This window comes from Fusarium vanettenii (genome assembly GCF_000151355.1).
Source record: "Fusarium vanettenii 77-13-4 chromosome 8 genomic scaffold NECHAsca_17_chr8_1_0, whole genome shotgun sequence".
NCBI lineage: Eukaryota > Fungi > Ascomycota > Sordariomycetes > Hypocreales > Nectriaceae > Fusarium > Fusarium vanettenii.
The window spans coordinates 153,378-178,638 of NW_003315868.1; the positions used below are offsets into that span (position 1 = coordinate 153,378).

The window sequence follows — 25,261 nt, forward strand, 5'->3', positions numbered from 1 at the left end:
GGGCCTATCACAAAAGTATAGGATGGTCATCCCACAACCCGGAAGAGGATGTGCACCTACTCAATAGTCTGGGGGAGGCTTGACTAGCACAACGTTGATCCCCGGAGTAAACAGCCCGTCCCCTGACTCCGCAGAACCACTCCTCGTCATCGACTCAACTCTGTAGTATCCAGCGGCTAGTTGCAGAGCTCTCTGTCGAATCCATGAAATGGCAGTGGTAAGCTAAGAAACAAGGGATAGGCTCTGAATGAGTGGATTCAAGAAGTGGGCTCAAATGATGTGTAAGAAGGGTCTTGTCAGCCACGTCGTCAATGAAGACTTGGAGTCGCCTCACTTTGCCCGTGCACGATATCATAGGCCAATACTGCGTGGCCTGCAGGACATACCATGCAGAGGCTGCACATTTCATTTCACATACATACGCCCCACTTCAAGCTTGAAAACAGCCGCGCGTGCCTGGAATCTAAGTCGGCTGCCGCTGCAATGTCAATCACAGGCAGGCACTGACTCGTGATGCCGACGGTCCGGGGATGTTGCTAGTTGTGAGCGGTCTTGGTCGATTGGGTTGCATTTAAGTCTTGACGAGAAAATCATTCCTTGGTTATGCATCATTGAAACTAACATACAGCTGCAGAGCCTTGAAATGGTAAACCAAGCGATATTGTGGAGAAGAGGAAATCGTCAGCATGAAGCCCAACCATCTGATCAGATTCTCGGCTAAGGGGCAATGCTGAGGAGAAAGGCTGGTAGCCAAAAATGTGTAGAGATGCAGAAGCAAATTGGAATCACAGGGATTTTCACTTTGAGCAGGGTATTCGAGCCACTTTGACCACAGCTTGACCTATACCCTGTTTTTTAGTACAAGGTATGAGCGCCACGCCAAACTTGTAGACAAATCCCAGGCGCAGCACTTGTTGAGGCCTCATGGACTATTGTTTGCAAGCCAATAGCTCAAAACTGCAATAGTGGCAGCCATCCTCCTTGCTTGGAGATGATCCTCCGTGCAGCGTGGATCAGCCTCTGAGCTCCGTCTATTCACGGAGTACGGAGTACGGAGTACCTTTTAAGGTAATCCAGGCGGCTGGCTCGCAATCACGATGGCCTCACTTTGGTGGTCTGTTCTTGTTCTTAAGCCCACAATACTAACATCCACCTAAGTCTCATAGCTGCGAGCCAGCTGTTGCTATAGATGCGGTTCTACGGCGCATGTTGGGTCTGCCGCTGCATTTTCTATCACATCTCAGTTCGTCCAGTCTCATCTAGTCTACTCTGGTGGATCTGCTGTGCTTTCAAGTCGGCAAAGCGGTGAGGCCTCGACAGGCCGACGTGGATCGTCATAATCTACGTGTTCAGAATTATGCCGTCTATGGCATTGCGCCTAGGTCATGGAAATCCGTCAAGTCGTGACTAGGGGCTATAGTTACAAGGCGTTGACGCCAAATTTCGGGGCCGATTCCACCGGATGACTGCCTATAGTGTTGTAGCGTTACTCAAGTGAAATTGGACTTCCGTGGCTTCTCTGCTTGTAGTCGTGTGTTGTAAATGAATCATGACTATTTGAAACACATCAGCTGCTGTTTGGTGTATCCATGACTGATAAGCATGGCATGTCAATCCGATGGATGACGCGACGTTGCGGTGGCGTTCTGCAATTGTAACCCTGGGGCTCGGCTTGACTTGCTGACCGATTAAAATTCCTTTGCATTTGAGTTGAATTTGTGCTTGAAGCTTCTTTCATAAAGCCGTCACTGAGCAGGTCTCGCAACAAGTGCAGTGTTCGCTTAGATTGGAGTTCGGAGTTTCCAGTGGCACCATGATCTGAGGTAGCGGCCAGTAGTGTGCAAGATGGAAGGATTATTGACTGTGTCGTCTCGACATGTAAATATCTACACTGATAATCGAGAAATTGAAGGAACATTACTAGCAAAGCATTCTTCTTCCGCTTCTTAACTTGAGACCTCGAAGAACCGAGAACTTGAAGCTGCATGTGTCACAAAACCGTTGGGGTATCTGCCCATCCAATCAATTCGAGTCAACCAACACCAGCCACACCAAGCCCAAGAGTCCGAACAGTTCGTACAGTCAGGACTGCTCTAAGAACCATGACTTAGAATCTTCCCTATTATGTACTTCAATCACAAAGAGAATTTAAATCCAATGTGTAGGGTTACCCAATAACCATCTTGGCGGTTCTGGTTTAAGAGTATCAGGGTATCCAGAGCCAGGAAGCAAAATCCTACAAGCCGCTAAAGAGCCTCAATGCTCTCCACAGACCGTTCCCACTTAAAAGAAGAGAATTTGCCTTGTCATACCTATCTAGTCATCATGAGAAAACTTTCCATTTACGGTAATTCCTATTCAGGAATGTGGGGCCGGGACGCTTAGAGAACCAATCACTCGTGTCGCTTGCCGACCGCGGTTATCTCTATTTCGACCGCACAGCCCGCTTTAATCCGCTAATTTTACAGTGGATATAGGGAGTCTGCCCGCTAAGTTACAGTGGACTTTGCCTAGAGCCTCACTATCAAATGAACTTGTGATTAGAACGAATGCCTGATTGATCCAGCAGTCATTTCATATTGTTTGTTCAAGTTCTAGCCTTCAAGTATTCCTTTATCCAAGCCGGACATCCGTATGACAATATCCAACGACCAAATAAGTGCGTTCACCGCTCGGAGCAAACCCTCATTCTTCTCGCCATGGAAACAGAACCTATTCAATTTGTTAGGTCCATTTGCCACATCTCTCCCGTCATCTTTACACCCCATGAATCGTGGTCTTCCTTCTCAATAAGATTGAATCCTGCCTTCGAATACAATCGACGAGCGCCCTCCAGCATGCTCTGCGTCCAGAGATTAATACGTGTGTACCCAGCCTCTTTGGCAAAAGTAATACACTGCTGTATTAAGCTACTCCCCACACCCAGGCCTCTAGCCTTTTCTTCCACCAGCAAAAGTCGGAGTTTGGCAACACCTGGTTGCTTGTCGTGAACCAACATGATGCATCCAAGAAACTCGTCATCTTTTTCGGCAATCCAGCATCGTTCCAAGTTTGGTTGCAAGTTGTCGATAAAGTCTGCCGTAATTCTAGCGATCAATGCTTCGAAACGTTGATCAAATCCGTATTCTTTAGAGTAGAGGATGCCATGTTGGTAAGTTATAAGACCCATGTCTCCTGGTCGATGGGTTCGTATGATTATTTGAGATGAGGGGTGAGAAGTCATTTTGGCGGCTTGAATTGTGCCGAGTGTAATGAGTGAGGCTATGTTCTGGACACAGTGCTTTATAGTATCTGTTACTGTCAGCGACAGGGCGCAACTATCCTGGTGGGTCTCGGATGTCAACCACAGGGCGCAGGTTCAAATGCTGTATTGGTTGATGGCCTGTGGGCTGAGTGAGAATTGTTTCAGATCAGTAGTGATACTAAAGAAAAAGATCGAAAGCGGCAGAAATTAATCCATTTAAACACTGCATGACCTAAGCTTCACCAAGAGCCAGCACATCCTGCATCTTGACCACATCCACAAACTTTGGCAGAACTCTCTTCATGAGAAATTCATGAACTTCGGGTTCATCATCAATAATTCCTTCTTCCACACAAATGATGTGATAGTCGAGGTCTGCACCAGCCCTCGCGCTTCCCAAGATGCTCCCCATGGTCGTAAGTCCAACCAAGACGATATGCTTGACCCCACGAGCTCGAAGATATGCAATCAGATCAGATGAGCCGAAGCAATTGGGCTGCAGCTTTCCCAGGACAATTTCGTCCTTGCCACCCCAGCCTTCTTCAGGAACGAGGGCTTCAGGAACAGCGTAGTGTGGATGATTCGGGTCTGAAGGGGCATTGGCGAATGCACCACTGGCTTCAAGTTTCGCAACCCACTTTGCCAGTTTGTTATATGGCGATACGAACGCATTCGAGTTGATGTTGAATGGCAAAGTATGGTGAATGATCATTGGGACACCATCATAGAGGCCCGAGTTTGGTTGGGTCCTTCGAGATTTAATCTCTGATCGGAAAAAAGTGAGAATCTTTTGGACGTTCTCAAGGTAGGCGGCCTGGTCAGCTGGAGAGAAACGACCAAGAATTTGGGTCTGCACATCTGAGAGAAGAAGAGCAGTGTGATTCAACGAAACTGGGACGTAAAAGGGAGAAGCCATTTTGGTGTTGGTAAGAAGCAGTGGTGAGATGAGGAATGAGTGGGAGGGCTTGATTTATACAGAACATTCGAGATTGCAAGATCCGACACTTTTAAAGAAACCTTTTTGCAGTATTGGCTCTGCATGGCCAATACAGTGTTCGTCAGCTTTTAGTCCACGGACGAAGGCTTATTAGATGACCGCCCGCACAATCGATCTCAATTCAGCGACGGCAATTGCGGGCTTTTGCTAGCGCAGAAGCCAGAAATTTATCGACTGCGCAACCAGACAGCATTCGTTTTGGTGACATTCTATTGGCTGATTCGCCTTCTATTTCATCCGAGCATGCTTCAGGCATCTTTCATGGTGAATGATTGCTAAGCCTAGGGTCTGGCAACACAGGCCATGCTAAGCGACAGAATGCAAGCGAACAATGTAATGGTGGCTTAATGGATGCCACATCAGACCCAATCATAAGTGCTGTCTGTTAGGCTACAGAATTGAGCAATCAAACCACGCAGAGAGCAGACTAGGACAACCAAGGACCCTGAGGTTAATCGGTGAGACTTCAAAGAAGGACCTTGTCCGGATACTCCGGGCATCATTTCGGACAAGGATTCTGAATGCTTGGCATTGCCACCTCAATACGAACTCGGCAACGCTGCCATAATTATCACTTCATAATGTAAACCAATGAAATTCTGCTACCCTAACAATCTAAATGCATAAACTTTCTGAAATGCCAAATCTAAAACTGAGCGTTGCTACCACAAGAAAACACACCCCGGATCGAGCTGTCATCGGCGTTGAAAAGGTCCAAAAGCTCTGTGATAGAGGCCCACAGTCCAGCTGCGTTCATAAAGAGCGAGATAATGATGAGAAAAGCGTTGAGAAGGGTAAGACAGATCTTCTTCCAGTCGCGGAAAAGGTTGTTCCAATTCATGTGGAACCAAAACACGGCACTGAAACCGTAGGTGAACCAAGAAATAGTAGTTGCCGAAGTAATAGAAAGGATTGAGTCGAAAATTGGGATAGCGTTGGACAGGATAAAGACAATGATCCAAAAGACAACAACAGAGGTAAGCCAGACAGACCAGGACCTGACAGTATCAGACGTGACCTCGTGGACTGCGCCCATCCATCTCATGACGTTGACAAAAATGTATTTGGCACCAATGTGACCATAAGCCAGCCCAGTCGAGTAGATGGCAGGGAGAACCACACCGTAAGCGGCCTTGGCAGGGGTGCTAGATGTGGCACCAAGGATAGGAGAGGTGGTATACTCGGCACCAAGACAGTAAAAGATGATGGCAAAGGCAGAGTACAAGGTGATGCAGCTACCCTCGAGGAAGGCGAGACAGAACTTGAAGTCCTTGATGGGATCCTTCATTTCAGCCATGTAACCGACGAATGAAAGGTTTGCAGCATAAGCAAAGACAATCTTGAGACAGGCATTTAGACCATCTCGAAAGCTTGGGTGTCCGATAACCACGATATCCCTGTGCCAGTCGTCGATTGAGTCAACCTGTCGAGGGCCCTTGATACCCAGGCTGATCATGACCAGGATAGAAGCAGCCAAAACACTGACAGCATTGGGAACTCCTAGGTTCGAGACGAACTTGGTAGTGCGAGGTAGACATAAGAGAAAGCAAGCCGCACAAGCCACAAAGATAAAGACAACAGTACAGGTGGCATGGCTGCTAATGGTGTTGAGTGCGATAGAGAGCGTGACAATGGCTGAAGCAGCAACAAAGATGACCTGAATCATCATCATTACACCAGCAACTCCTTCAAGCCAGGGTCCGCCGACAAATCTCGTCATCTCAACGACATTGACCACCTGTGGGTGAAGTCGATAGTATTGTAGAAGCTCGTATGCTGTGTACCAAGATAGGACACCGATTCCGATGAGGGCAATAAGACCAGGGACGATTCCCAGTGTCATAAGGGTCGAAGGAAGTGAAAGAATACCGAGGCCGATCTGGTTGGCAAAGAGAATAAAGATGGTGTCCCATCGCTTGAGAGTGCGAAAGTTTTTGCCCCCCTGGGAGTAAATGTTGGCATTGTCATCAGACTCGGGAGAAACAGTCTTGAAGTCTTGAGAGCCTTGAGCATTCAGCTCAGTCTTGATAGCTTCACTATCAGAGCCAGAGTCAGGCTGGTTGCCCTTGATAGTGTGGATCTCCTTGGATTCCATGTTGAGTAGAGTGAGGTCGATAAGTATAAGATGATGAGGATAATGGAAGACCAACTCAAGGCGACTTGAGGCTTTATATCTAACTACGCATTGTCCAACATATCATGGTCTGACACTACAATGATTGGGGAAATGGGGTAGAGGATCCGCAATCAGCTCCACGGTTATCAAGTCAAGACTCGATAAATCGTGTCAGAGTCCATTTCTCCAATAACTTGGCGGAGCGGAGTGGAATCGCGCTCTCCGCTACCAAGACACGGCCCCATGGGGGTTGCCTTGGCGTTCCAGAAGGATACCATTCCGCATCATCATCAATCAGGAGCTTCTTGTTCGGGAGGAGTCGCCTTACTCGGGCCGTGTTGGTGAAAGGAAACCCCTGCACCGTGATGCTGGATACCGTGATGCTGAACAAAACCCACAAGTGGAAGAGATCCGGGCCAGTCGGAAGGTTACGAGAAGCGCGTGTCCTCACTCCACTTGTTCGTTTCACTCGCCCCGGCATGTCTTGGCGGCAATTTCGCGACCAACGTGAGGCGGTTAGCGGCTCTGCATTACCTGTGCCATCGGTCTCACCGATTGACGTCACAGTTCCAGTGCCGGACTGTCGGGTGTTGATCAGCCTCATCAACGCACCGATTTAGCTACATCGTCTTGAGTCTGATTGAACCGCATTCATATCTTGAGATATTAAGTCTCGTCTCTGTAACGTGCGATTATCTTTCGATACGGGGAATATCTTGGCCTACCACGTCTTTTTGATTGCCAACTTGATTGCGCGCTTTTTCAACCCATTACCTATTTATTACCCCTTCAAAACTATTTATTACCCCTACAAAACTTTTTCATTACCCCTTCAAAATTCCTCCCTCTCGCCTCTGTCCGAAATTTGTGGGGAGAAGCGGTCCGAGTATTACTATGACTAAAAACTCCCCCTTTCTTGGCTGTTGACAAGATGATCCCCATAAATACCCACAACATGAAGTCCCTGCATTTGTGCCTCAATCATCAGACACGGGGACCGGTCTCTAGGAGTGATGCCGATTTCGAACCGCGCTGAGTATAGTCAGTCCTATTAGATTAACATACCTGTTCTTGACCGGGGCCGGGGAAGTGAAGCTGAAGCTCCTTGCCGCTGGGAGGTGGCAGGACAATTTGCCTGAGACTTGGCTCTATGGTTATGGAATTCTCTTGGGCGTCCGGTCATATTTCACAACACATGGACTCTTCCCCAAGATCTGTTGACTGCGGGGAGACTTCTCGACTCGATTCATCGCGTCTGGAGAATCTCTTACGTTGAAAAACGATATATCCAGGATTCTAGATTCCAGGTGTAATGAAACTGAATTCTTTTTACTTGATACCCCAGGAATGATGCAAACTGCCGGACCAGCACGCTCCATTTAAGATACCGACGTGGTTCCCGTAGGTTACTAATGGCGTCATGCGCTATTTTCTTCTAGAAGGTGGCTTCTACGCGTGGTCAGCTGTTAATGCCCGATGTTGGTGCATGACAGCTGAGCATAAGCCAAGACGGGTGGCCCCATTTCTGCAAGCTTTTTGTGGTTTCAGCTTTGTCTAGTGGGTAGTATAGGGTAACTACGACACGTATTTGAGGTCAGCTGTGATGGCTCCAAAGGAGCGGTTCAAGACTCGATTTCAAGGTGAATAGTTGATTTCTTTGAGGTTTTAATATAAAGAGATATGTTTCCGAATTCTTTTGAAAAGACAAAGTTAAAAGGTTATTGGCTGTCATTAGGAGATGTAACACATTCTAGCGAGATCATCGCGCGAATGTTGGCCATGAAAGAGTAATCATCAACAAACAATGGACAAGACAATGAAACACCACGTCATCATCTCAACTGAAAGAAAAGTTTAAGCCAGGCTGAAGTTTGCATATCGAGCAACTTGATGCATTGTCGACTGGCTTTCAGGGGCTTGGGCATTGTGGCTCATCTCAAAAGATGCATATTTCTCTTTGATTCATACCCTTGTCTGTTGAACCAGCGAATGCCAAGACTTTGTGGCTGAAGAACGCCAGACGCGTCGCGTTTTTCTTTTTCAGCCGCGTTCTAGCCTGTGATTGGCCGCGTATCCCGTATTCCGTATCTCGTATCGTTAGAGCTAATGGGTCTTTAGTCGACATTCACATTAGAAACCCCCTTGAAATCTTCTTGAGGCTTCAAATCAAGTTCTGTGTTAAACAATTCTGATGTATATGCTGAGTGGAGTGTAGACGCGTTTAGAAACCATACCCCGAATCATTCCCATCCGTTGCCTTTCTTTGTCATGGGTCTGTTGTCGGGACCAATCCTGTGCATCCACAAAGCATGGAAGCCTCTAGGCATCTGCTTTATTCCGCTTTCACACCGTTGGCACATCTCTTTTACACCTGGCCTTGTCCATTCTTTGTTTGTCGTACTGAGCGTTTGTGGGCCTTGTAGTGAAACCACATCATTTGCTCCAAGCATCCGTTCTTCGATGAGATTTCGACTGGCAGTGGCTTTGGCGACAGCTTCTCCAGCTAAGATGGCCAATACAGGAAGGCCTCGCATGAGGGGAGGAAGGCCGCCTTGTATGTTGGATAATTTGGCGAGCTTGGCCACTTCAGTTTTGAGACATGAGCTTGAGTTTGACATTGTGATAGAATGAATGGTATGTAGAGTGCGTCTTGGTGAAGCAATGGAGGTGAAAGAATGAGGAGTGTCAGCAAGATATTAGGCCTACTCGGCCATTGCATATGCGGGGTGAGGCCAGGCGCACTGTGGTCGCAGTCATGAGCAGGGTGCCCTGGTCGGTCTAGATCTGGTGGCTTGGACATTAGTCATTGTTGGCAAGTGATTCTTGTTAATTTTGAAAGTTCCTATTCCTCCTTTGTTTTTATGCCTTCCCGTTGAAGTGTTTTGAACAAAGGCGCCTGAAATTATCTGAAAGACCAGGGTCAAAGACGCCAAGATTGAAGATCCTGTCATGCGCACGAGAAGAGGAGGGCATGCTGAGCTTGTTGCCAAACTTATTAATGCTCGTCGACTCCCGTCGCAGTCCAAGCTGACAAGATCGATAAGCAAATCAGGCAGCCAACAGCCATGCCACCGCCACGCGCCGTATCAAACACAGAGTTGGGGATTCGCCTTGAAGGTGGCCAAACCGAGTTTGTCCCTGGAGACACAATCTTTGGATACGTCTTCTGTAGGGGACCTCTCATGGCTCAGCTCTCCTCGTTATCAATTCGATTGGTCGGATGGACGGTGTCCAAAATGGAGGTCATTTCCGAAACCCGTTTATCAAGACACAAGGGTCTATTCGACTTGATACCCCGACATTACAGACAGACACTCCATCAAGGGCCACTTCATATTGCTGATGGCGATAAAAAATTCTGGCGCTTTGCTATCACGATCCCCAAGTACGTCGACCCGGCAGATTTCAAGGATAGGAACGAAAGTGAGAGTTTCCTGTCACCCAAGGCGACAAACATTCCTTTACCCTCGACTTTCACACTCTATGATGGTGGACAGACTAAAGGATTTGTCGAATACTTTGTCAGGGCCAGTCTGCGGAGCAAGGATGAAAACCGTAAGGAGGCCAAGCTCCCTATCACGATAACAAACCACAGTCCTCTCGTAGGCTCTAGACTCCTTACACGGATCTACTTCTATTCTATCGTGTCCTACGGGCTTATTCCTGGGATGGAAGAAGCCAAGCTCTCATTGCCTCAGATCATAAAGCAAGCCATGAAGACCTCTAGCGTGCCAAAGTTTGGCTTCAACTTGCGGATGGATATGCCAGAGGTAATTCAGATCAATGACCCTACCCCGATACCCATTCGACTTCAGGCTATCATGAAACGCAATTTTACGAGCGATGATATCAAGAAAATCCCTCCAAAGATCAAACTGAAGTGGATATCGATCCAGATTATTGCTACTACAGAGGTCATTTGTGAAGATGCCCACACAAGGGTGGAGGAATCTGAGGCAGATCTTGACATTATGAACCGGATTTCCATTCGAGGACAGGATGTATACATTCCATGCACGGAAGATGGCTCATTCATTGACATTGGAGACCTGATTGATTTACGGCTGGATCAGTATCATAATGTCTGTCCCCAGCATCAAGGGACTGCCCCTTTCACGCCGAGTTTTGTGACTTACAACATTCGTCGTTTCCATCGACTTAAGTGGGTGGTGGCAGTTGAATTGGGAGGTCAGGTGGTTCAAAAGACCGAGACAATAATGCTTAAAATCTTGGGACCAAGTCGGGCTGGATGAACCAATGCCAGGATCGAGAAACACGCATGAATCATGGAGTCAATCATGCGAGGCCGACGGACAAGATCCTTGGGCTCACAAGGAATATTTTGGGACCGGGGAAATGCCAAGGATCGGGTGAATATGGGATTACGATGTTGGTATGGTAGATGTGTTTAGAGGGCATCAGAGAATAGCAGAAGTTGACTGCGTATGCGAGGAGTACTATATCTCTTATTCTACTGTGTTGAGAACTTATACGGTATGCTAATGGCTGTGAACGACTCAATGATGAACCGACTTTGTGTGGTACTGGTATCAAATTAGATAGTGGATTTTATCCAAGGCTTGTATCGTCGGAGATTTTTAACCATCCCACATATGCTTGGCATGTGCCAAAGCACTTGTTGTCATGACTAGCTTCCAGGGCCCCTGATTGAGCCCCGTTGTGATCAATCACAGCAACCACATGATGGTTGGCATGATGTCAGTGACACACTATTTATTGAGAACTTGGGCTATTTTGTCGCAAAATGGCAGGTCATTGAGATAGCTTAAATACTGTAAAAGAATGCAGACTATCCCGGTCGAAGAAAACAAGATACCATGGTATCAACCTGATAGCTTACCCTCCCTTGAAGATAATACATAAAGTAGAAATAGAGAAAGAAGATATACATCTTTACCTTTTTATGGTGAATTTTAGGTGATTCTTATGCTTAAGAGGAAATAGGCAGCTAACCCCCTGATGTTCTGGTGATCCTCTAGTTCTCGACCCGCGCGGCAGTCCATTGCGAATACATCAAGTAGAGCAGGCAAACCACCTGACGTCCATTAACCCTTGAAAACTACCGCGGTTAACGTATACAACCCTGTCCATAGCAAGGTCGCCCGAAACGGCCCTCGACATTTAGATCCACCATATGCCATGCGGATCTGATGCTGAAACCCCTGATCGTTGCAATTACTACCTCACGCCTTACCCCAACATGCCAAGGACGTTGGGCTTCAATGTTATCGGAGAAAATGCCGATAGTGCATGATTAGTGATCAAAAGATGAAAGAACTTAAGAAAGAGAGCTAAAGTACGTGAGATTGTTGAAAGGAAGCGCTTGGCACTAGATTTGGCTTGGTTGAGGTTCCCTCCGGTGCACTCCGGCCTGGGCTGGTATTAACGTGCTTAAGGGAATAAAGGCTTGGGAATGTGACTCTCCGGGGAGTGTTATAACACGCTACGTATTACCTTGAGGCGAATTGAGGTTTAAATTCGTCAGGATACTGGCGTATTGTATGCGAGTGACCACAGCGTGAGAGTCAAAAAATCGTCAAGATCAACGACAAAGTAACCCCTCAATTCAGTTACCGAGCTCAAATCCAACCAACGGTATTCTCTCCGGTATGAGATAAGGACTCATGCTGTCGGGGTTAGTCCCGTCGGACAGGTAATCCCGATACTACCACTTGTCGTATGACGACGTCATCGGAAAAAGGCCCGAATCCATGCTTCAACGTGTTCACCAAACGGAAATCGTTCCCGTCTTCTCCAACTAACGTGACTAGACAAAAAAGCAGACCATTTCATGGATCTTGACTCATGCACTCCAACCATACCCCAGACCCCAGATTTCCCCGCCATGGAGACGTGGAGAAACGAGTAATCACATCGGGTCAATTGGTCGTTGTGCCGATACTATGATAAACCTTGTTGACGCCGTTATGCGGGATAAACTATAAAGACTGCTTCAGGACACATCCAAATCATTGACATTCATCTACAATTTGTTACCATGGCTAAGAAACTCGAAAAAGTTAAGGACGATCTTGACTATGGTGTCGCTACTGAGGAAAATGTTGGCTTGAGCTTGACAGTCGAGCCATATGGGCCATCAGGTATGTTTATCGATCTGTGTGCTTCAATGACTAACTTTTTAGGCTTCCATGGTCTCTTTAACTCTCAATACGTGGCCCTTTGTGCTGCCTTTTCAGCCCTTGGTGGTCTTCTCTTTGGGTATGACCAAGGTGTGATTAGCGTTACACTGGTCATGGACCACTTTCTTGATCGATTCCCAGAGGTTTCTGATGATGCACCCGGTGCTGGATTCAAGAAAGGACTCATGACTGCCATGATTACTCTTGGAGCGTTTATTGGAGCTATCAATCAAGGCTGGATTGCCGATTGGATCTCTAGGAAGCGTTCCATCATGGTTTCAGTCGTGGTGTTTACCATTGGCTCGGCTTTGCAAACCTCTGCAGTCAACTACGCCATGTTAGTGGTTGGTCGATTCATCGGTGGCATCGGCATTGGACAGTAAGTGATGTGACGGACTGTGATATGACAGACTGTGATGTACAATGGACCCGCTGACTTTGTAGGCTTTCAATGGTTGTTCCTCTGTATATCTCTGAGATTTCTCCCCCAGAGATCCGTGGTACACTGCTCGTTTTCGAAGAACTGTCAATTGTTGCCGGAATCGTTATTGCTTTTTATATCACTTATGGTACTCGATATATCTCGAGCCACTGGTCTTGGCAGCTCCCTTTCCTCCTACAGATCCTTCCTGGTCTCGTCCTTGGCTTTGGAGCAATTTTTCTCCCGTATTCACCACGATGGCTAGCTTCTAAAGATAGAGAAGACGAAGCTCTGGCCAATCTTGCCAAATTGCGAGCCCTCCCTGCGACAGATCCCCGAGTCCAACGAGAATGGATGGAAATCATTGCCGAGGCACGATTTCAGACTGGTATCCTCAAGGAACGACATCCCCAGCTCACACAACGTACCGATATTTCAGGAAGAATGCGTCTCGAGTTTGTGAGCTGGACAGATTGTCTCAAGCCAGGCTGTTGGCGCCGTACCCTTGTAGGTGCTGGGATCATGTTTTTCCAGCAATTTGTTGGAATTAACGCCCTGATCTACTACTCGCCTACGCTTTTTGGCACTATGGGTCTCGGATTTAATATGCAACTCACTATGTCGGGCGTTCTCAACGTCACGCAGTTGATCGGCGTCTTGTCGAGTCTTTGGACACTTGATCGGTTTGGCCGCAGGTCCATCTTACTCCTAGGCAGCGTCCTTATGCTTGTTGCCCATGTTATTATTGCTGCTCTTGTTGGCAAGTTCTCGGACGACTGGCCAAGTCACAAGGCAGAGGGTTGGACGAGTGTTGCTTTCTTACTCTTTTACATGTTGGCCTTTGGTGCTTCCTGGGGACCTGTCCCATGGGCAATGCCAGCAGAAGTGTTTCCATCAAGTCTTCGAGCAAAGGGTGTGGCTATTTCCACGTGTTCAAGTAAGTCACAGATGAGCCCAGATTTGAACCAGCTAACAATCTAGACTGGATCAATAATTTTATTATTGGTCTTATCACGCCTCCACTGGTTCGTGAGACAGGATTTGGTGCATATGTATTCTTTGCAGTGTTTTGTCTGCTCTCTTTCATTTGGGTTTGGTTCTCTGTCCCTGAAACCAACGGCAAGACTTTGGAAGAGATGGATCAGGTCTTTAACGACAGGAGCGGAGTTGAGGACGTTTCCAAAAAGGACCGCATTCTTCGTGAGGTGTTTGAGGAAAAGACAGTTCGCTAGTCTACTCCTGATGAAGAGTGGCACTTGGAAGTGACTTGGGCTGAGGGATAAGAAGCCAGCTGATGGTCACACCAGATAGAATGCCCACTAGGAATGGTTGGAGAACCTTGACACCAACTTGAGAGGCTACAACGCCTGTCACAATTGGGAAGAAAGCTCCTCCCATTTGTGCGAATACAAACACATAACCCAAGGCTGTTGCATGGTTCTCGTGAGGAAAGAGTTTCGTGCCGAGTGAGATGCCCTATACAGTTAGCCAAGTCTCTTATTGAACGATGCACTTACGGTTGCAAACAATGGTCCAGTGACAAATCCAAGAAAGCTAACAGCAACAGCAGCGGCGATGATATTGGGTACCCTATCCGTATTAGCAGCTTCAATTGAGCCAGTGCAGTACTTACAGCCAAAAGACGAGCTGCAAACCAATTGCAACTACACAGTAAAAAAAGACCATCCTTCGCTCTCCAAATCGATACGTTGGCTCAGCCAGGACAAGCCTCCCGATAAGACAACCACCATTGAAGGCTGCTGGAATGAATCCCATCTGTGCCAAGTTTCCATCACGAACTTGAACGAGGTACTCGACTACCCAACCGTTGATGGTGATTTGAGATCCAACGTAAAAGAAGTAAAACATGCTTAGCAACCACACGCTGCGATGACCAAGCGTTGACTTGATCAGTTGAAGAGCATCCTTATTCCTTGAAGGAGCTTCTGACTGTGTTTTCCGACTGATGACCAACGTATCACGGAATGCCCAACATACCAACAAGATATTGATCGCACTGACGCCCACTGCGAACAGGTAAAAGAAGTACCACTTGGAAGTCTGTCTTGAAGCAATCCCAGTAGCGACAAAAGGTCCAACAAGACAACCTCCCATGTATGAGGCGTGAATAATGGCTAACCAACGGTATGCTCCTTTGGTCTTGGCCACGAATGTATTGGCGTGAGTATCGTTAAAGGCTTGTCCAATGGCAGTAAACCAGAATGTGACAACCATGAGGGGAAATGGAGGCTTCCAAGTGCGGAGTACATGACCAATAAGTTGACTGACAGCTCCCAGGGCAAGCATCGATCCGAGACCGAGGAATTGACACAGGTGTGTGTTTGTGACTGCCGCAAAGACCCATCCTAGAAAGGTTGCGCCATATCTATGCTGTCAGCAGAGCTCAGAATGTATAGAAGTACTTACATGACAGATACAATGGCAGTCGTGATTTGATAGTCTCGAATCATGTACGGAATTAAAGCTCCCAAGCTGCCATCATTGATGCCGGCGACGAAGAAGGAGAAGCAAGCGGTAAAGATTCTCAGATAGGCTCCTTTGTCAAGGCGGTCGGGCTCAGGCTCAGTCTCTTGCTCTTCAGTAGTAAATTCGTACGCCTCTACAGGCTGCGTCTGAGTTGTCGACATTATGCACGATGACAAGTTGAGTGATATCGGTGTAGAACACGTGATTTGAGAGGACCAAGAATGCATGTGACATGTGGGGTGATTCTCGCCTATTAGCATTCGTTTACATAATGGGTCTTGGCTCCGAAAGGTGACTTGTCATGACCGAAACGTGGCATTCGTTTGTCGGTCTGTGGAATCACGTAACTAGATACACTCGTCCTTCGAAAGGAGCCAATTCCTGACCCCTCTTGCCTGTGTGCGTCGACATAACTGGCACTAGTGTAATATCCTTTCCTTCTGGCAATCCCAACTCGTGCTCAGGGGTTTCCCAAGGCTTCTCCTTTGTGCTAAAGTTGAGCGCAACCACCGCCTTTGAACCATCCAGAGGAGACTCTTTGATGAAAGTAAACACATCAGGGTCCTCAGGTCGAAGAACCTTGTAATCTCCATACACCAAAAGATCAGCAAATTCTTGTCTGAATCGGAGAGCCTTCTTCCAGAATGCCAACACACTGTCCGGGTCGTCCAACTGTGAGGCAACGTTGATCTCGCTTGCCAGGGGATGGGCCTTCATCCATGGTTCTTGAACAGTCTTTCCAGCTCGTTCAGCACCTTCAGAGAAGCCTCCAAACGTTCCCTTGGACCAGCACATTGGAATTCGCGCATGGTCTCTGGCAAGGTGTTGCAGGGCGTTGAATGCCTTGTCAAAGTCACCACCTCGCTCCTTGACCATATCCAGAAACAAGTAACTGTCTAGATCAAGATAGTTTTCAGCAGGGTAGCTGGCCTTTGGTGCATTGACAGCTCCAATCTCCTGTCCCTGGTAAATGTACTGTGTTCCACTCAGGCAAGCCTGCAAAACAGCAAGCAGCTTAGCCCCTGCGACTCGATACTCGGGACGATCATCTGTGAATCGGGAAACAGACCTAGCTTGGTCGTGATTCTCCATAAACACAGTTGTCCAAGCATCAGTTCCATGGATCAGACTCTGAGTTCGACCAACTGCATCCTTCAAGTCGGGAAGTGTATAATTCTTCGGAGTCGTTTCGTATTTGTGAGTCTTGCCGAAACCGACGTCGACGACATCGAACTGAAACACCATGTTGAGTTGCTTCTCATCGGCGCTGACGTATCGAAGCACGCGTTCCAGATCGGGCGTGTTTGGAAGCTCTCCGACGGTAATAGCTCCGTATCGAGTGAGAATGTCGTTCATCTCTCGGAGAAACTCGTGCATTCGTGGACCGTTGCAGTATAAAAGTCCAGCTGGCTGGTATTTGGCCTTGGGGTCGGTAATAGGAGCATCTGGAAAGTCTTGAAGCTTTGAGTACATGTTGACAGTGTCGACTCGGAATCCATCAACCCCCCTCTCGAGCCAAAACTCCATAGATGAAGCATAAATGGCTTGACGGGTAACTGGACTCTCCCAGTTGAGATCAGGCTGCTCCTTGGCAAAGAGATGAAGATAATACTCTCCAGTCAATTCATCCCATTCCCAAGCACTGCCACCTCCAAAGTTGGAGCGCCAGTTATTGGGAGGGACTCTCTGACCATTCTCATACTTGGCTGGTCTCCAGATATACCAGTCACGCTTGGGGTTGTCCTTGCTTGACCGGGACTCTTTGAACCAAGCATGCTGATCAGAAGTATGGTTAATAACCAAGTCCAGCATGATCTTCATACCTTTGGCATGAGTCTCGCGAATCAGCTGTTCCATATCCTGAAGAGTACCATAAGGTGCGTAGATATCTTCATAATTGGAAATGTCATATCCCATGTCGACTTGAGGACTATCGTACATGGGACAGATCCAGATCACATCAACTCCAAGACTGGCAATGTAGTCCAGCTTGGAGATGATGCCTTGAAGATCACCAACTCCATCGCCGTTGGAGTCGCAAAAAGAGGCAGGATAAATTTGGTAGATGGTGGCGTGCTTCCACCACTGCTTGATACGCTTGGGGACAGTCATTGTGAGTTGCTGAACCTCTGACCATGCACCCTCAGGCCCTTAAATACCAAGTGATCTGCAAGTTCGTCGGGCCGACGAGTGGGATCCAATCCTACAGTCAGCAGAAGGATTCATGGTGTATGGGAAATCAAACCGATTGGTCAATCGTCGGACCGAGTAATCCCCTCTATTGATTGGTCCTTGGTCGGTCCGAGATTCGACTCTCAAACAAGTTAGCATGAGCCAAGCGAGGAGTTGAATCGAGGTCAACACTTGACTTTTAACTAGTAATTCGGCCCGATACCTCCCCAGATCTCATGATCCCCATGGGGAAGGGGTTTAGCCTCGGCACCAGTTGAGCGGTTTTGCAGCACCCAGGGGGCAAAAAACACCGAACCTGGTTCAACCACAGGGCTCTGAATGCGAGTTTGGTGTTTTTTGTTCCCCGCTAGAACAGATTCTCGACCCGGACCGACGACTTTAACTACACACTAAACACCAAATGGTGTCTAGCTTGGAGAATCGGCCTAATTGCGGCCTCTATCCTGGACGCCACCGTTATGCCTGTGATACAGAGTAGGTAACTCGTACAACTCTTGTTTCAAGTATAAGATGCCCCTTTATCCCAAGTCAGGTCAACTCAACTCATCAACTCATCAATTCATCACAATGGCTTCCAATCTTGAAAAGCAAGGCGATATCGCACCTGCCATCGCACCCATCGCTGTCGATGTGTCTGTCGCTCATGAGGCTGCAGCTGCGGCTGAAGCTGAGCGTGGCATGGGGTTGATGGCATCCCTGAAGCTCTACAAGAAGGCATGCTTCTGGTCAATCTTTATCTCGATTTGTATTGTCATGGAGGGATTCGACAATGCCCTCCTGAACAACCTCTACGCCTATCCTCCTTTTCAGCGCAAGTTTGGAGTTCAACAGCCAGATGGCAGTTATCAGCTTACAGCTGCATGGCAATCTGGACTCTCCAATGGCACTCTCTGTGGTCAGATCCTTGGTCTTTTCGTCAATGGCATCATTGCCGATCGTTTCGGTTACCGCAAGACACTCATTGGTGCCCTCACTGGTTGCATCGCCTTCATCTTTATCATCTTTTTCTCCGAGACCCTAATTCAACTTCTCATTGGAGAGATTCTCATCGGCATTCCTTGGGGCGTGTTCCAGACCCTGACCACCACCTACGCCGCAGAGGTCTGCCCTACTCATCTCCGTGCCTACCTCACAACCTACGTCAACCTCTGCTGGGTCATGGGACAATTTATTGCCTCTGGAGTCCTCCGAGCCATGCTTTCTCGCGATGACGAGTGGGGATACAAGATTCCATTCGCTCTTCAGTGGATGTGGCCAGTTCCTCTCATCATTGGAATCTGGCTTGCTCCCGAGTCTCCCTGGTGGCTTGTCCGACGAGGTCGCGTCGAAGAGGCCAAGCATTCGCTCCAGCGTCTTACTGTCCGCAACGGAAACGCCGATTTTAAGCCCGACGAGACGATTTCCATGATGATTCACACCAACGAGATGGAAAAGGAGGCCCAGGCAGGAACCACGTACCTTGATCTCTTCAAGGGAGTGAGTCTGCGACGAACCGAGATTGTCTGTGTTACCTGGATGATTCAGACATTATGTGGTTCTACCTTTATGGGATACTCGACCTACTTTTACCAGCAGGCCGGTATGGCTATTGAAAACTCTTTCAGCATGTCTCTCGGTCAGTATGCCATTGGTGCTGTTGGAACTGCATTTTCCTGGTTCCTCATGGGATGGTTCGGTCGTCGAACTCTGTACCTCTATGGTCAATTGTTCATGTCTCTGTTCCTCTTGACCATTGGTTGTGTGGCCTTTGCTGGTCGCGACAATGTGGCTGCTCAATGGGCAATCGGATCTCTGCTTCTGGTCTATACCTTTACTTATGACTGCACTGTTGGACCAGTTTGTTACTCTCTGGTTGCAGAGTTGACATCGACTCGTCTTCGAACAAAGTCTGTGGTTCTGGCCAGAAACTTGTACAACATTTCAGGTATCGCCACCAACATCATTACTCCTCGCATGCTTAACCCATCGGCTTGGAACTGGGGCGCCAAGGCGGGCTTCTTCTGGGCTGGAACATGTCTAGTGTGTGCTGTTTGGACATATTTCCGTCTGCCTGAGCCCAAGGGACGTACATATGCAGAGCTGGACATTCTTTTCGAGCGACACATTAGCGCACGCAAGTTTAAGGAGACCACGGTTGAGCGACTGGATGCGGGATTTGAGGACAAGGCTGGAGCTGTTTATATTGAGAAGAAGGAGAGCAATTAGCTAGTATACAGTCATTACATAGGTCCAAGGAATGCATGTTGCCGTTCAAGCCTGTCCATGTTAAACCTCAGTGAAGGCCGCCAATCTCAGTTAGGAATATTTTAGTTCATATTGAGCATATCTTGAGAAATCAAGACTCGAATGATCAGATCATAATGATATATTCATGTCAATAGAATAATCACACAGCGCAGAGCGGACGTTCTGGCGATTTGGTCATGGCCAATTCCGCTTTCAGTTACAGTTACGCCAGGAAATCACGTAATTGGCGATTAAAGCCACAAATGTCACGTGTTACTCCTCATTTGATCATCGTGACACTCCACTTCTCCTCGACAACAACGCGAACGCGATCAACCAGTCATCCCGGTCCGCAATGAGTAACCGAACTACGCGAGCATGTGAGCCATGTCGTGTTCGCAAGGTAAAATGCAATGGGTCAACCCCCTGCTCTCAATGTGCCCACCTCAACCTGTCCTGCATCTACTCTACAGCCCCATCTAAGAGGAAACCTGGGGTTCGTGGACGTCTAGTTGCCCAATTACGTCAAGGCACGACTGATTCAAGATCGAGTACAACTCCTCCTCAAGTCCAAGACTCACCTTCGAGCTTAGGGACGTATACGGCGGAGTTTTTTCTCAACCTCGTCACTGCCTACGAGGAGGTCGTGTTTCCTGTCAATCCGATTATTCCGTCATCAGAGATTGTCGCAGCTATTGAGAATATGGAGCGGAGCTTTGAAGACTCGGCTCTGGTGTATGCATTCGGCGCTGTGACAATCAATCTGTCAGAAATATCCCAAGGCCTCAACGACGACATCACGACTCGCATGACGGATCTTATGCACCACAGTTTCAGGGCACATCGGCGAGCAGAACTCGGCAGCGAGATTGACAGCAGATTACCAGTAACTGTCAAACGCATCATGACGTGCATATTTCTCGAGATATGTCTTATGGCATTGAAGCGATTCGATCGAAGCTTGGCTATTCTGCGAGAGGCCATTGCCATGATTCAGATGCTCCAAGTTGATCAAAATGTGTGCGAGCGCAGGATTGATGATCAAGAATTGGCTAGGAGGCAGCGTCTATACTGGGAAGCATTCATTCATGAGCGGTTTTTGACAATCATGCCAGGGTATCCGTCAATACTCCCTCCTCTCAGAACCGGTGTGCCCCTGCCAGACTCGAGCATTCCTCAGCACGTCAGAGCAGGCTTTGATCGACTCATTCACCTGTTTCTCATCATGGATGATACCTTTCTGTCACATTGGAGAGCATTACAAGACGCAGACCTCGAAGTTCCTGAGATAACGGCAGATTGGATCGAGAGCAAGCAAGCTCAGCTGGATGAAGATGAGATTGGCGCAGCCGAGGCTGAAAAAGAGCTTATGTCTGGCGGATATGGAGGTCTCAGTGAGCTGCAACACGCCGACCTTTTTGTTACTCGACTTTGGCTTCGAACTCTGGTCTGGCAGCTTGCTCTGTCTCAAGGACTCTTGCAGTCTGTACCCCCAAAGAACTCTCACGAGGGGTTTTCTATGCATTTTCCAGCACAACGTCTTTCTGCTGAGCTGCGAAATCTAGTGGGACGATTGGATAGAGTCGAGAGCATCGGAATTCACGGATCTGGCATCCTTCAGAAGCTGTTTGACATAACAAGCACGGTAGCCGATGTACTGGCCCTACCGATTGGTCATGAGCAGGATGCCGAGTCGAGGATTGAGGATTTCTTGTTTCTTGTCAAGTTTCTGCTCAGTTTTGAGAGAATACCTCCGAATCAGAAGGAGTATCTGAAGGAAAAGGTGAACGCCGTGCAGAGGGAGCATGCGTCAGGGTTTCATAGTTTGGCAGCGTACACTTTTGACTGAGGTGATGGAGGAATGATATCCTGTATGTCAATCTCATATCGATTGAAAATCGCGGTCTTTAAGCATATGTGCTACGATCACTTAGCGGTCATAGGAAGCGATAATAATGAATCAGCTCAGAGTGGTAAGGAGGGGAATTTCCATGAAATCAGTAGTAATCACCGTCTTCCGGGTAAGGGGCGTTGTTAATTGAGTCCAAGCAATCCTGCCTAACGCGAGTAACGAGCAGCATTACCCGGGACTTTCGGAAATTAAGGGGTCTTCTAGAAGCAAGGTGTCAAACCTAAAAGAACCCCACAACCGGCTGCGCCCTCCGGCACTTGAGAAAACAGGTGAGATTGGTAAATGCCGTGCTTCTGGAACGCGCTAAGAAACTCTGAACAAAAATGTCAAGGTACGGACTGTTCGGACGGTTGTTCGGACGTCATTAAACCTTGGCAGTTTATGCAGAACGCGTACGTCTTTTAATTGTGATCAACTGATCTCTCCAGGCTTCGGATAGATATTAAATCATGGAGGTCCAACGCAACACAATTGCAACCACTGGCAACCGTGCTCTCCAATCTTTTCTTCAACTGCATTCATGACCCTCCTTTACTCTTTTGTAGGCCTGCTTGGCCTCGGGGGAGTTAGCGCTGCTAGCTACCCGACTAGCCCGAGCCTTGTTGCATCCACCTACTTTGCGGGCTTCCATGCCAGTCGCGGGTTCCCCGTGTCGGATATGTCATGGGACAAGTTCACTGACGTCAAATATGCCTTTGCGTATGTGCCTCCCAACCATGAAGATTAATGCTGACGGCAGCAGGGAGACATCCCCTGATGGAAGCCTGGATCTCTCAAAATCCGAGCCGGATCAGATTCCTGTCTTTGTCGATGCCGCTAAGAAAAATGTTGGTGATCTATATCTTTCGAGACCTAGGCTAACTTGCTTAGGGCGTGAAAGCGCTCATCTCGATCGGCGGCTGGACTGGTAGTAGATGGTTTTCTACCAGCTTTGGGTCTGCCAAGAACCGAACAGCCTTTGTCAACACTTGCCTCGATCTTGTCAAGGAGCACGGATTGGATGGACTTGACTTTGAGTGAGTGGAGCGTTTGTATCAATGATGAGGTGCTGATGAGACGTAGCTGGGAGTACCCAAACAGACAGGGCCTTGGCTGCAATGCAATCAACGATGATGACACTGCCAACTTTCTCGCTTTCCTTGAGGAGCTTCGCGAGCAGCCTGAAGGCAAGGACCTCTACCTTACTGCTGCTGGATCTCTGTTCCCTTGGAACAATGCTTCAGGAATCGCGTCGACCGATCTTGGAGGTTTTGCCAACGTTCTCGATTACATCATGATTATGGTGAGTTCTCTGCTGCTGACAAGGCCATCGCTGATGATGTAGAACTATGACCTTCACGGCGCGTGGTCTCCGACGGGAGGACCCAATGCCCCCCTTTCTCGAGCCTGCGACTCTCGAAACACTCAGGGTGCAGGCGATGAGGGTGTTGAGAAGTGGTCAGCAGCCGGCATCCCCTCGTCGCAGCTTGTTCTCGGTGTTCCTGCATACGGCCATGGATTCTCGGTCAACAAGACCTCCGCCTTTGGAGCCAATGGAAAGCTCAATGAGTATCCTCCCCAGAACTCATCTCACCGCTTCCAGGGCAGCAGCTGGGACTCGGATCCTCCTGTGGATGACTGTGGCAACCCTCAGCCTCCTGGAGGTACCTACACCTTCTGGAGCTTGATCACTGAGGCCGGGTTCCTTGATACTAAGGGCAAGCCCGCTCGCGGAATCGCTCACGCTTTTGATAACTGCAGCAAGACGGTGAGGTACCATATTTGACTGCCTTTCTTGACTAACAGTCTCTAGCCTATTGTTTACAACGCGACGAGTAACATCTGGGTCTCATATGATGATGCTCGATCTTTCAGGGAGAAGGGCAAGTTTGTCATCAAGCATGGTCTCGGAGGGTTTGCGACGTACGAAGCTGGCGGTGACTACAACAATATTCTCATTGATGCTATCCGTGGTGCGACTGGATTGAACTGATTGGAGAGCTGTAGTCGATAAAGGAGACTTGGCTTAGGTCGTTCAGGTTCTGCCCACTATTGATGGTGCTTTCTTTCAAGCGCCTTAGAAAGCTCAATAAGTCTTTGACAATAATAGATTAGGTCTTACTAATAGTTTGAAGATATTATGATAAACCCGTGATAACTATTTGTTTACAGTTTACAACGTTGTACTAAGTTTATGGAAATATCTAAATCTGGCCATGCTTCCGATTGCCAACTACGACTACCGCGTCGCCTACTTTGTCGCGATCCCTGCCTCTACCCCATTGGTTCTTCACGTCAAGATTCAACTCGTAGCAATTTTGATGATTGGAATCGAAACACTACTTGTGATTAAAGAACACACTTCACTCAATGACCTTATTAGTCTACGGCCGCTGTCTCGCACCAACCGGAACCCTCTGGCTCCTCCTTAGCTTATGGAAACGTCTGGTTGTTGATGACCACGAAACTGAGGAAGACTCTGGTCTTGATCGATGGACTGCTGATGGGAGGATTCAGTCTACTATGACTGAATTGGTAGCCTTTAAACGGAATACCAAGCAGATCCGCAAGGCCCTGGCATATTTCGGTCTTCAACTTTTGTCCAGCGACATCGCCTTGGAGGATAGCGCCCCGGAGGAGGGAGATCTTTCGTGAGATGAATGTACAGAGTTGCAGTACTATCTACTCCTTGCCTACGTGCATCAGCTGGTCGTGACAACGAAACACCAGGGTCAGCTCCGCCACACTATTGTGTCTACTGGTGCGAAGGTCGCAGGTCAAGGATGTCCTAATATCCCACACTTGTTTAACATTGAGGATAGAATAGGGTATTCCATTTGCGGAGGCTTTGCAAGGACGACGAACCACAAGTTTCATGTATTACATTGGACTGGGATACCTTCTGCACTTGTCGCGTTTTGGAAGCTCAAGCATGCCCCAAACAAGACGCTCTGCGAGGCACTTGAGTCCCTAATATCTCGCCCATGAGCCATGATGCATCTCCGTGCTTCTATTTTCCAATGAGGTGGGCGACCTGAGTTGGAAGTGATTTGGGCCGCGGGATAAGAAGCTAGCTAACGGTTGAAGACGAGATCGTCTAGGATCAGGACGGAGAGGTCTAGGCGACTGTGGATACGTTTCCCAAGTATAGAGAGTAATAGAACGACAGGTGAGACAATACAAAGCAACATCGTAGCTGGATGGTTAAATGCAATAGTCTGTGAGTTTGTTTTGATTGTTATAGGCTCAGGTTGACGGGGAACGTGGAATGAGCTTTCCAGGCTGCGGGAGTTGAAAGCGGAGGTATGGCCTACACAGCTCAGAGGAGCGTCGGTCGGGCCGGTTTTAGTCAATATTAAGGATATCTTGAGCAATAAATACTCAAAGTATTAGATCGTAATGATTTATTCATGCTAATAGAATCATCATAGACTCGGTGCAGAGCCCATGTTTCTTCAATTTAGATTCAGAGCCCACGATAGATTTCCACGCCCCCGTTAGATGCTTCTATCTCGTTTATCTTCT

General features: G+C 48.0%; 10 protein-coding genes across 10 annotated transcripts; 5 read left to right on the plus strand and 5 right to left on the minus strand.

Annotated features, from left to right (window-relative positions):
- Nucleotides 1–2,716: 2,716 nt before the first annotated feature.
- Nucleotides 2,717–3,223, minus strand: NECHADRAFT_46149 (uncharacterized protein; the record flags this gene model as incomplete). The annotated part of the gene is made up of 1 exon (XM_003046996.1): nucleotides 2,717–3,223. One exon carries the CDS (start codon nucleotides 3,221–3,223, stop codon nucleotides 2,717–2,719), a length of 507 nt encoding a protein of 168 aa, XP_003047042.1.
- A 253-nt stretch (nucleotides 3,224–3,476) lies between these two features.
- Nucleotides 3,477–4,160, minus strand: NECHADRAFT_83289 (uncharacterized protein; the record flags this gene model as incomplete). The annotated part of the gene is made up of 1 exon (XM_003046997.1): nucleotides 3,477–4,160. The coding sequence occupies one exon, from the start codon at nucleotides 4,158–4,160 to the stop codon at nucleotides 3,477–3,479; it is 684 nt and encodes a 227-aa protein (XP_003047043.1).
- A 727-nt stretch (nucleotides 4,161–4,887) lies between these two features.
- Nucleotides 4,888–6,336, minus strand: NECHADRAFT_45979 (uncharacterized protein; the record flags this gene model as incomplete). Its single annotated transcript, XM_003046998.1, has 1 exon — nucleotides 4,888–6,336. One exon carries the CDS (start codon nucleotides 6,334–6,336, stop codon nucleotides 4,888–4,890), a length of 1,449 nt encoding a protein of 482 aa, XP_003047044.1.
- Nucleotides 6,337–9,593: 3,257 nt separating this feature from the next.
- NECHADRAFT_46453 (uncharacterized protein) lies at nucleotides 9,594–10,610 on the plus strand (the record flags this gene model as incomplete). Its single annotated transcript, XM_003046822.1, has 1 exon — nucleotides 9,594–10,610. One exon carries the CDS (start codon nucleotides 9,594–9,596, stop codon nucleotides 10,608–10,610), a length of 1,017 nt encoding a protein of 338 aa, XP_003046868.1.
- A 1,766-nt stretch (nucleotides 10,611–12,376) lies between these two features.
- Nucleotides 12,377–14,171, plus strand: NECHADRAFT_46209 (uncharacterized protein; the record flags this gene model as incomplete). Its single annotated transcript, XM_003046823.1, has 4 exons — nucleotides 12,377–12,479; nucleotides 12,522–12,897; nucleotides 12,963–13,876; nucleotides 13,921–14,171. 4 exons carry the CDS (start codon nucleotides 12,377–12,379, stop codon nucleotides 14,169–14,171), a joined length of 1,644 nt encoding a protein of 547 aa, XP_003046869.1.
- A 1-nt stretch (nucleotide 14,172) lies between these two features.
- NECHADRAFT_104936 (uncharacterized protein) lies at nucleotides 14,173–15,587 on the minus strand (the record flags this gene model as incomplete). The annotated part of the gene is made up of 4 exons (XM_003046999.1): nucleotides 14,173–14,415; nucleotides 14,457–14,529; nucleotides 14,573–15,325; nucleotides 15,367–15,587. 4 exons carry the CDS (start codon nucleotides 15,585–15,587, stop codon nucleotides 14,173–14,175), a joined length of 1,290 nt encoding a protein of 429 aa, XP_003047045.1.
- Nucleotides 15,588–15,671: 84 nt separating this feature from the next.
- Nucleotides 15,672–17,538, minus strand: NECHADRAFT_101162 (glycoside hydrolase family 13; the record flags this gene model as incomplete). Its single annotated transcript, XM_003047000.1, has 1 exon — nucleotides 15,672–17,538. The coding sequence occupies one exon, from the start codon at nucleotides 17,536–17,538 to the stop codon at nucleotides 15,766–15,768; it is 1,773 nt and encodes a 590-aa protein (XP_003047046.1). The 3' UTR covers nucleotides 15,672–15,765.
- Nucleotides 17,539–18,129: 591 nt separating this feature from the next.
- Nucleotides 18,130–19,871, plus strand: NECHADRAFT_104938 (uncharacterized protein; the record flags this gene model as incomplete). The annotated part of the gene is made up of 2 exons (XM_003046824.1): nucleotides 18,130–18,151; nucleotides 18,275–19,871. The coding sequence occupies 2 exons, from the start codon at nucleotides 18,130–18,132 to the stop codon at nucleotides 19,822–19,824; spliced, it is 1,572 nt and encodes a 523-aa protein (XP_003046870.1). The 3' UTR covers nucleotides 19,825–19,871.
- Nucleotides 19,872–20,182: 311 nt separating this feature from the next.
- NECHADRAFT_101164 (uncharacterized protein) lies at nucleotides 20,183–21,757 on the plus strand. The gene has a single exon (XM_003046825.1). It carries the CDS (start codon nucleotides 20,201–20,203, stop codon nucleotides 21,692–21,694), a length of 1,494 nt encoding a protein of 497 aa, XP_003046871.1. The 5' UTR covers nucleotides 20,183–20,200; the 3' UTR covers nucleotides 21,695–21,757.
- Nucleotides 21,758–22,277: 520 nt separating this feature from the next.
- On the plus strand, nucleotides 22,278–23,729 carry NECHADRAFT_46346 (uncharacterized protein; the record flags this gene model as incomplete). The annotated part of the gene is made up of 6 exons (XM_003046826.1): nucleotides 22,278–22,456; nucleotides 22,500–22,584; nucleotides 22,628–22,773; nucleotides 22,820–23,039; nucleotides 23,082–23,504; nucleotides 23,550–23,729. The coding sequence occupies 6 exons, from the start codon at nucleotides 22,278–22,280 to the stop codon at nucleotides 23,727–23,729; spliced, it is 1,233 nt and encodes a 410-aa protein (XP_003046872.1).
- Nucleotides 23,730–25,261: the final 1,532 nt, after the last annotated feature.

Excerpts from the sequence above, each read along its gene's own strand:
- NECHADRAFT_101164 (XM_003046825.1), top strand. The coding sequence starts at position 20,201 with ATGAGTAACCGAACTACGCGAGCATGTGAGCCATGTCGTGTTCGCAAG.